This window comes from Lutzomyia longipalpis, chromosome 2, assembly GCF_024334085.1.
Source record: "Lutzomyia longipalpis isolate SR_M1_2022 chromosome 2, ASM2433408v1".
Taxonomy (NCBI): Eukaryota; Metazoa; Arthropoda; class Insecta; order Diptera; family Psychodidae; genus Lutzomyia; species Lutzomyia longipalpis.
The window spans coordinates 8,175,399-8,186,100 of NC_074708.1; the positions used below are offsets into that span (position 1 = coordinate 8,175,399).

At 35.7% G+C, this 10,702-nt stretch overlaps 2 protein-coding genes across 2 annotated transcripts in view; one reads left to right on the top strand and one right to left on the bottom strand.

The window, feature by feature from the left end:
- LOC129789069 (39S ribosomal protein L3, mitochondrial) overlaps window positions 1-10,702 on the bottom strand; it is a 227,469-nt gene that overhangs the window by 78,513 nt on the left and 138,254 nt on the right. The gene's annotated exons all lie outside the window — the stretch shown is intronic.
- LOC129789181 (uncharacterized) lies at window positions 147-7,703 on the top strand. The gene is made up of 4 exons (XM_055825830.1): window positions 147-256; window positions 4,742-5,209; window positions 6,195-6,902; window positions 6,978-7,703. The coding sequence occupies exons 1-4, from the start codon at window positions 158-160 to the stop codon at window positions 7,701-7,703; spliced, it is 2,001 nt and encodes a 666-aa protein (XP_055681805.1). The 5' UTR covers window positions 147-157.

Sequence of the window (10,702 nt, forward strand, 5' to 3'; positions counted from 1 at the left end):
TAAAATGCCATTGTGGGTTTGTTGTAAATGAGAGAAAGAATGAAAATCTTTCTTTTACGTCTCTTGCAGATTGCTGGGGATGGAAGAACAGCTGTTTGACATCACTTGAGGGGGCTGCTGGACGCCGTCTGAAGCTTCTGGGGAACAGCAGATCGACATGCTCCCCCTGAGCCTAGGCGTTCCCCTTGCTATTGTCTCAGTAATTGGTCTCCTCATGAATGGTTACATTCTGTTCGTTGTCATTCTCACGAAACAGGTGAGTTCTCCACTCTTTTCTGCATTGTTACCACTCTACATATCTGCAAGTGATAGTGGAATAGTTGAATATAGTACATATGCGACAGAGTTGAAAATTTAAAGTAAAAGTAAATTATAGATTTTTGAATTTCAAATAAAATTATATTTAAAACAAATAAATTAGAAAAAATCTGCTAAGATAATTTAACTTTTTATGCTTTTTTACTATCGGTGTGGGAGGGCACAGTTTAAGGATTTTCTAACGACATTTCGAAGCTTTATTAATTCTTCATCAGGTCTATACAAAAATTTTATTCAATTTAGGATTTCATTTCATTTTAGCCCTCTGAAGAAAATAAATCAACAGTTCTCGAACTTTTATGGAAAAATTATTTATTTTTCCCAATTTTTATGAAATTTGCATTCAAAAATGACTAAAAATTTTATTTTTTAAATATCTTTTAAATTTAAATTCTTAGAAATTATTAGTGTGTAAAATGAACTAAAAATAACTTTAATCCCTAAATCTACCCTCCCCTTTAACATTTCAACTCTGCGTCAGTTTGTGGATATTTTTGGGAATGATAATGAAATTGTCTGGGAGGGTTTTTCACGTGAATCTCATGGCATTTAATGAATTTCTCTCCGAGTGTCGTGACATCAATTTGCAAGACAATTTCACCTGAATATGTCACCGGGGATATTTCAACCCCCTAAATAGCCGTGGGAATTGTTCAAAAATTCACAGGAATTAAGTTGAGAAGCTAAGAGAGGTGAAACTCCCCAGCTCCTATTTAGCACATAAATCATCGGATGATGAGAAATATGCTCACAGAATGCGGGAAGAGCTGGAAGGGAAGGGGTGCTGGTAAACTTTTCCCTTTGCAAGCATTAGCAAAATCTGCCGCAATTCTCAAAGGAGATCTCACATCAAGTGTCCATGCCAGTGTGATGCTGCAATTTTAATGATTTTCATCTTGGGGATTCTCACCCAAAAGACTTAATTCAATTAAATTTCATTGAACTATGAGCTGACTTTGGATGCTCTGGGGATGAGGAGTGCCAACATGTGTATATAGAATTTCGCGCCTGAGAGTGTTAAAGTTTGTTCCAAGGAGTTTTCTCGTCCCATGATGTTCTGCTAATATAGCAAAGTTTTTCAGTGTTATAGTGTTACTCTTGTCCTATGTGCATAGCACCAATTTCACTGTCTTAATATAATTTTAAATAATACTGCAGAATAGCAAAGTTTTGTAAATGAGAAAAAGTTGTGAACAACTTGCCATAGGGATTTATCATTTTTTTTTGCTTTACTTTGAAGAGTCTTTGACTTGCTTTAATCCTTTGAAATTCCCTGAGAGTTAATGCATTTTAGCAGTGGATGATGGCAAAGGATGATAGGTGAAGGGAATGGGTATGAAAGCTCATAATTAACAAACTCACAAGTCGCATTATAATCTTCTGAGGGATGAGTTCAAAATTGATGCCATACAGCGGCAAAGTTAAGCATCCAATAAATCCACCATTTAAACAGCGATGAGTTGATTAAGAAATTGATTGGAAGGATTTACTCATAATCTCATCTTTGTGCATGAAACTCCCTCCTCGCCACGATGATATGCCCTTTTGGTTGGGATTGGGGTGAAAAGTTTTCCCCACAATGCACACTTTTCGAATAAAGTTTTTAAGGTTTACATTTGAGCGTTAACTTTTTTCCACATGGGGCATTCTTTTGTTCGCAGAGTTTTTTTCTCACACTCTCTGGAAGGATGGAATTTCAGATGTTCCCAAACCATGTCTCTGGGGATGATTAGCTCCACTTTGTTAACACACTCTTTTTGTACTTTTTTCACCATTCTGTGGTAAATGTGAAAAGAAAGCTCACTGCTAAAAGCTCTGTAAAAGTGCCTTTTGGTGGTTTTTAGACCGGAAAATATCCCATTTAATTGGGAGCATCCTTTTCAGAGCACATAGCTTTGCAAAAGCATAGAGGGAGCATAAAAGAACGTTTATATGAGAAGTTTAGAAACTATTAACTTTTAATGTTTTATTTTTGAAATAAAATTTATTTAATATTTTTTCACTTTGAGACTTTTATTAAGATATTTTTCTAAAAGCTCTGAAATCATATATTATTCAATGAAATTCTTATACATTTAATATTTCATAAAAACAACGTAAAAAATTAAGTAAAAATAGACGCATTTTGATTACTTCCTCAACCATTTTCCTCTAATTTTTCAAATTATAGAAATTATTTTTAAAAAATGATTATTAAAGAGCTTTTTCTTATAGTTCTTTAATTCAATTCATTTTGTCAAATAGATACCATCTGCACATTAAATTAAAGTTATATCGAAACGAAAAGCCAATTTTCGAAAAGATACCTCCAAGTGACATAAAAATAAGTAGTTTTCGTTACAATTAAGCAACAATTAATTAATAATTGCTTCCAACTTCTCCACTTTAATTATCCAGGACATGCCACAATTGGATTTTAGTCTTCCAGTCACGAATTCAACTCACTCCTTTTGTCATAATCACACCCACCACATCTTATGAGGGCTGAGTAAACTGGTGGTTGGGTCTTCCTTGCTGGAGTGGGTGGCTCAAGTTTTCCGGTGGGAAATGTGTGTGGTACCCTGTAGAAGGAAAATTTCGTGGCGAGGACTTATCTCTCTGTGAGATATCCCCGTGTTAAGCTCATTAGTTTCATGGAAGAACATGAAATTCTCATATTCATATATCCTTTCATTTTGTACAATTCACACACCCCATACAAAAAAGGAAATCATCAACATTTCCATTCAGTATGCGTGTGGATTTTCCTCCCTCTGAAATGAAAAATTAGTGCTCGGAGGGTGGAACAAAGGGATGTTCTTTGGAAACTTTTTGCACTACATTTCATACATCATTTGACAATATTTTATACATATAATGTGAAAATTTCGATATCTCTTGATGGTTTTCCAACAAGGGGTGTTTATCTGAATGAAAATATTCGGCAGATAAACACCTCTTAGATGTTAGACACGACAAAGACACGCATTAAGGAAAAAAGCTCAAAACATAGTAAATTCAAGCTTAAAAAAAGTGCTAAATCTAGATCCAAAAAAAAGCTGTGTCTGAAAGAAACACAGCTAATATTAGGATTTTCCAATCTTAAAATGATTCACCAATAAAATAAAAATATTCTGCAGATAAACACCCCTTGATTTTCCCGGTAAAAAGCATTTTCCCTCATGAAAATGGATGGAAAAACCCACCAAGGAAGAGAGCTTTTAGAGTTCCAAATTTTCACGGAAAACTTTCCTGCAGGTTTTTACTCTTGTGAGCTTTTAAACTCCCTTTCAAATATCTTTCCTCCCCGTGGCAATAATTTTCCGTTGAAATGTAAATTTATTTGCAAATGAGCTTTTCTGTCTTCCCCGAAATTTTCCCATCACACATTTTACAACAAAATGCAATGATAAGGAAAAGTATATATGTTCAAAATTTGTTGGAAAATTGCTAGAAAATCGATTTTCTCCATGTCACCACTATATTGCTGTTTTATGCTGTCCCAGAATGCACTTCCATCGCATCCTTTTTGCTGACGCTCCTGGCACTTTTCACCACCATATTGAGCTCTCCAAAGTTGAGTCAATGTGGTTTACTCAATCCACTGATGTTTGTAACGTTCCATCCACCCTTAACGTTTGCCAAAATGCCGGGCACGAAATGTGGGAGCATGCTGGCAAATCAATAAACCCCCAACCCGGTGCTTTTTCTCGTCATCCGCATGATATGATAACGATTAGATGCGGGAAGTAAAGTGGTGTGACCTCTTCGCTAAAACGCCCTCAAAACATGCCCGAGAGCAAAGCCCAGAGAGAGTGTGTTATTTGGTGGCGCATCAAATCCTCAATTCCTGGTTGATTGACCGCCAAAATCGCATGAATAATGACGTTGGCCACCAATTTGATAGACCTCTCGTGCAAAAAAAAACTTCATGGCAGTTCAGAGGTTTAGCAACCGCAGAAGAGCATGAAAGTGGGACATTTGGCGAAATATCTCGTGCACAAATTCCACAAAAACCAATATTCTTTGTTCTCAAAGAGTAGAATTTTTTGAATTTTTTAGGGATTTTTTTTCTTTGAAATATGTAGACTTAACGAAAAAATAAAGAAGGAATAAGAGAATAAAGAGAGAGAGAGTAGTTAGCATAAAATAATTAGTTTCTTTAATCACATTTTTCTGACAAACAACTTTCTTAAGAAAATTTATCACACCACAAAAATCTTCCTAAGAACTCAATCTCAAAGAGATTACACCATGACTAAACTCTTCGACAGCATAAGCATAGAGACAGAGCAATTCTGCCTGATGAGTGGCAAATATGCTTTGCCAATGTTCAGCCCTGATTTCATCATAAATTTTTTTCGCGATTCCCACCAAAAAAAACTCTCAAAGCAAAATCACGCAATCGCCTAATGAGGTGTTTTTGCTGCTCCAACTTCCACAGATATCGGCCAACAATATTCTTCTACTGCATCTGGGTCTCGTGGATTCGCTGCTGTGCTTCCTCTTTTTACTCTTCTCACTGCCCAGCATCGCTCGCCCTGGCACCTGGCTCATTGCAGAAGAAACTCCGTGCATGCTGCAGGGTGTCCTGCTGATCCTCCTGCATCCTGTTGCCCTGTGGACGGTGTGTGGGCTGAATTGTGACCGTTTCTATGCCATCGCGGCACCCCTGCACTACGGAACTCTCGTTAATACGCGCAAAGTAATGGTAGGATTGGGCTGCGGCTGGCTCGCGGCCATCCTCCTGTGCATTCCGCCCTTCATCAGTGTAGCTCCCTTCCGGTACAGCCCTGATTTAGGGGCATGCACGCCGGATTTTGAATTCAGCGGCTCCCTGTGGTACGCTGTGGCCTACACCTTTATCACCTTCATCCTGCCCGGCGTTCTCATTGTGGGCTGCAATATCAAGGTAAGATGATGAGAAGCAATGAAAGGAATTTCCTTTTTTGTTGACCCTTTGACTGTGTCAAATCCTGACCTGAACGGAGAATGATTTTTTTAAGGATACTTCTAAGGTCGAATAATTTTTTTGAGGGCATTATTTTATTTTAAATGAAAATATTAAATTCCTTCTTCAAAATCTTCTCGAAAATTTCCCTTAAAATTCCTAGAGCTTTCAAAATTATTTTACACCATCCCTTAGTCTATATTTTGCGTAACTCCTTCGCCTAAGTTATCTCTTTGTAGACAATTTTAGCATTAAACTTAATAAAAAAGTTTCTTTAAACTCCAATAATTTCTTATCAAGAAAATTTCCAAACAATTAAATTAATGTAAATAATCCCCAAAAGCTCTCGAAAATCGGTCAATTGTTCTGAAACAAAAAATCTAGAGTATGCGTACGCGGAAAAGCTAATATTTAATCACTTAAAATATTAAAAAAAAAAATACTTAAAACATCCAATTATCGTTATCAATTAATTTTATTAAGAAATCATTAACTTTACAAAAAAAAATACAAAAGTCTTTATCGCTGCTTTTTGTGGAAGCTTACAACCAAATGTGGAGGTTTTTTTTTAATAATGATTTTACACAAAAAATGAAAAAATAAAGTCAATAAAGGGTTCGTAAATTCTTCATTCCTATCGAGAAGGAATTTCTCAGGCAGAAGAAATAAATAAATAAAATTGACAGTAAATGATTGAGAGTGAAGTCAATTTAGAGATCTGTAGAATGCGAAAAAAAATCCCAAGAGATGCTCCAACTGTTCCAACTATGTGTATCGAATTTCATACATTTATTGATTTATGTACAGTACATCCTTTATGTGAAAGCTCCGCTTCTCAAATCAACTTCCTTTTCCTCCTTTTCAATTTTTTTTAAGAATTTGAAGGAAATTTATGAATAATTCATGAAATGTTTGATTTTTCTTTTTTTTTTCTATTATCCTCAAGGTCCTGATGATTGCTCGGTATCACCGTCATAGGATCGCCTCAGCAATCTACGAGGTTACCCTCTCGGCTCAGGTGACCATCACCCACCAAAGAAATCCCTTCTTCGTCCCAACGGTCACAGCTCCAAGTGCTGGAGGACCCAAATTCCGATCCCGGAGTCCTGTATCCAGTGTTCTGCAACTCGTGGGGTCCTTCTTCATTCTCTACGTGCCGTACTACGTTGTAATCCTGTGGCAGGGCGTTGCGGGCTTCATGTACGACACCCATGCTGTGGATGTGCGCGTAAACAAGCACCTAGCTGTAACAGCAGCCGTCCTGCTGACGTGCTCATCCCCCGTAAATGGGCTACTGTATGGGCTGAAGAGTAAAGTGATGCGAAAAACATTCCAAAACTATTGGCGCAAGCAGATGTCCAAGAACCAAATGAACCACGAGATCCAGGCGAGAACGCCATCGACATGTGGCTCACGTAGGCCATCGCTAACGCCACTGGGCTTCCTGGTGAGGCCTGCACTCCAGCGAAGGCTCTCGGAGACTCTGATAAATCTCGACCGGGGCGGAGAGTCTGGAAAGCCACAGATGAAGAGAATAGCCTCCGAGCTTGCATGGCGACCAATGGGCTTCAATGGGGGACTTGATAGCCCCACAGCTCCCCAGAGAGATACAATCCCCCACACATCCAGCTGTAACACCCTCCAAGTGCCGAAAGTAAGCTGATAAAAAGACACAAGAGTCTTTCCACGGGTAGTATGGTTCTAGCCTTCTCACCAGTTTTTCTTTCAGGTGGACAACGAGGTGGCCACAGTGGCAGACCAAGAGCTATATTTGAGCTTAAAGAATTCCTTCCGGGGCTCTGGGAAGAGCACCATAAATCCCCGGGCGCACAATACCCTCGTATCGTCGACAAAGCCCGTTCTTAGCACGGCAAATCTCCTGCTGCACAAAGTCCTCCGGCTGGAGCATAGTCAAGCCAATGGGGAATCGTATCGCAACATGAAGAAACTACCCACACAAATGTCCCCAGCAAGGCGTTCCCCGCGAATCCTCATCACGCGAGCCTTTTCCGAAGAGAGCGACAAGACACCCTCAGGCCCAGGTTCGCCGGCCAAGGAGAAGCTCCATCGACAGTACTCAAGCTCATGCACCCTCCTCGAGAGAAAGTGGAAGATGGTAAAGTACCAAGACGAGGAAGGGAGAGAAAGTGATAGTGAATCTGACTCCAGGAAGCCAGATTCGAGTACTGCGAGTAATTCCACAACCGTGTCTGAGGCTTCATGTCGCAGGTATTCCTCCCTGGAGGAGCACACATCTCTCGGGAAGGAAGCATTTGGGGATGCAGAACCAGCTGAAGAGCAACTGCTGCTGTCGTGGCCTACGACAAGAAAGAAATTCGGCGCTATAAGTAGACAACGAAAATTCAACGGCAACAACTCTTTCCTTGGGCATCGTGGTCTCAGACCAAATCCCCTGTACTCCGATCGATCTGAAGAACCAGAAGTTGTCCTCTAACGCCAACAGGATCATCAAGGACTTGAGTATGTGTCAGACTAAAGAAAGTCATTGAATTTTATCATCCTGGAGCTTCTTTCAGCAAGTCCTTCCGCGTTGTTGAGATGAAAAGAATTATAATTTTTTTCGTGAAAAATGTCTGGAAAATCATTTTAGAAAAAATTCTCTTGAACAATACAACATATTTCGTAATAAATTAATTGAAATAAATTAAATTAATTGAATTTCCTTATTTCCCTGTATTTTAAAAATGTTAAAAAATTATTCTTGTTTTATTTATTTTTTATTCTAAAAATACATTTAATGTAAAAAAGTTATAGATTCCATGAAAATTTAATTATGCTACTACAGATGGATATTCCCGGAGGAAATGCAAGTTTATTAAAATAAAAAATAATGGATTTTCTATAATTTGCAATCAATATAATCAACATTGGTATTGTTAGCTATCTATATAATTCGATTAATTTTAATATAACGTTTCATTGGGAAATATTTTAATTCTGAAAATTTTAGAGAAGAAAACATTTTTTTCCGGTCTATCAAACCCATTCAAATAAACTAGTGGAAACTCAAATAATTATTCAAATATTCAGTAAAACGTAACAATGTGAAAATTCTACAAAAATGTTTAATTCAATTTTATTTTAATTAATTTTTAACAAACAGTTAGAAAATAATGAAAACTAGAATTTCCCAGACATTTCTCACGCACAAAAAAATTGACATTGTTGCGCCATTTCGTCCTCAACCAACAAAGAAACTCACCGAATTTAGAAAATACAAACATTTTACAAAAGAAAAAAAAACAATTCAACCAAAGAAAAATAACAGAAAAAAATGTAGAAAAATAAATATTAAGAATAAAAAGGAATTGCAGAGAGATATTTTGTGAGAAATAGACAAGAAAATCTTGATAATTGAGAGACATTTTAGGAGAATAAAAAAAAAGAAATCAATAACGTAGGAAAGGTTTTAAGAGGTAGTTAGTGGATAAAATGTGTTCAATGTACAAAACAATGTGTGGCTATAAAATTTATAATTTAAATATTGAAGCATTTTTTCGTTATCTTTCAATGAAGAATATTTAAAGAATTTCGACAACACTGTTGCAGAGCGCAATCATTGATATTAGATCCCCCAGAAGGAAATAAAAGCAGGGCTGAAGGAAAACTTGTGTGCAAAAGTTGCTGGTCTATAGGTTTAAAAATAAACAAACAAAAAAGTGATGAAAAGTGCATGAAGAAAGGGAACTTGTATGTAATTGTTAATCGATAGTGTACATAAAATAGAAAGTAAAAGAAAAATCTCTATTTTATCAAGGAGAAAATTGCAGAAAGAGAGCTATTTTTTAATGTGTTTGTGCAATCCTTCACACATCCCAAAAAAATAGACGGTGAAAGTTTACCCAATTAAACATAATGTGAGAAATTATATTAGGACAAAGAAATTCAATTAATAATATTGTATGTGTAAGAATGAGTAAATAGGGGAATTTTATGAGATTTTAGAATGCAAGAAATGCGATATAGAGTTCATATATGTATGTACATAAAATGTATAAGGTGTTTATGTGTCTGAATGTGGGAGTTATTTTAGATGATAAACAGTGATTTAATTTATTTTTCTCCTGTGAAAATGTCCCCCATTTCTTTTTAATTATTCCACTTGTAAAGAGATTTTCTTACATACATAGCAAAGTAATGCATATTATGAATTTTTTAAATTGCAAATAGCACAGTGTGGGAGAAAAGGAAATGAACGAGGAACACATGAAAGGAACACCAAAGAGAATAACATAAAATTAAATGTCCATGTCAGTATTATAAAATATTATTAAATAATAATTGCGATGAAAGACAAGACGATGAGGAAGGAAAAAAACGATGAAAACTTGCTGTACCTGTTGCATACAAAGTGTGTCATTTAATACCCTTCCTTCCACCCCCTTCTACCCTTCCAAGAAGACTCCAAATAATGAAATCGCCAACAGAGGATAAAACTATACTAAATATCCATCTTAAAGTCCCAACTTTCCCCTATTTCCACCCTCTCAATAGAAGAGAGCTCCTATACAGAATGATATTGTGGATAGAAAAGAAATCTGTGAGAAAAAAATTCCCTCAACCTCAGAAATTGTTACAACAGAGAGAACAAAAAAAAATATTTTAGAAAGAAGAAAATCATCCAAGACATTTGTTGAAGACATATCCTGTTGAATAGGAGAAATTTTATGATAAAACGTTTACTAGAGTATTTTTTATATTAAGCTAGGATCAACCAACAACAACAAATTGATAAAATTATTTTAGTGTGAAAATTGTGGTTTCCATCCATTGCTTATCAAGCTCGATTTATCTAAAAGCGTGGCGTCTGTGCATCGATAGGAAAGCTTTGTGAAGCTCATCAATGAATTAAAATTCTCACAATTATATAAAAAATTAATTGAAAATTACAGAGAATTTATTCAGCTCGTAAAGTACAGGGTGAACTGAAATTAATGGCATATTTGAAACTGTTTTTTTCTTCTTCAAATTTTGTTGTGGTTTTTGAAACTCTTTAAATATTAATTGAAAAACATTTTTTTATGATTCCTTTAAAATTATATTTTCGTTAAAATAAAGGCCTTTGTTCTCTTAAATTAAGAGAATGTTTTTCACAGGTAATATTGGATAAGAATTTTAAGTAACAAGAAAAATTTGAATTTTAAAATTCTACAAGTTTTTGTGAAGTAAAGATTTCAAATAAAGTTATCAGAAGAAGGAAAATTAATCTTTTTGCTTTTCCAAATGAATAATCATATGGAAAACAAAACTACACAACTAAATAAAAGAACAAAAATTTGCAATAAAAAAAAACTCTTAAGTTAAGATAATGATAAAATTCAAATTTTCACACTAATAAAAAAAGAAGAAAAAAAAACAGTTCTCTATAACAAAATGAAACAAATGAATAATTGGAATAAATCATTTAAATTTCTTTAAAAAAAATAATAAAAT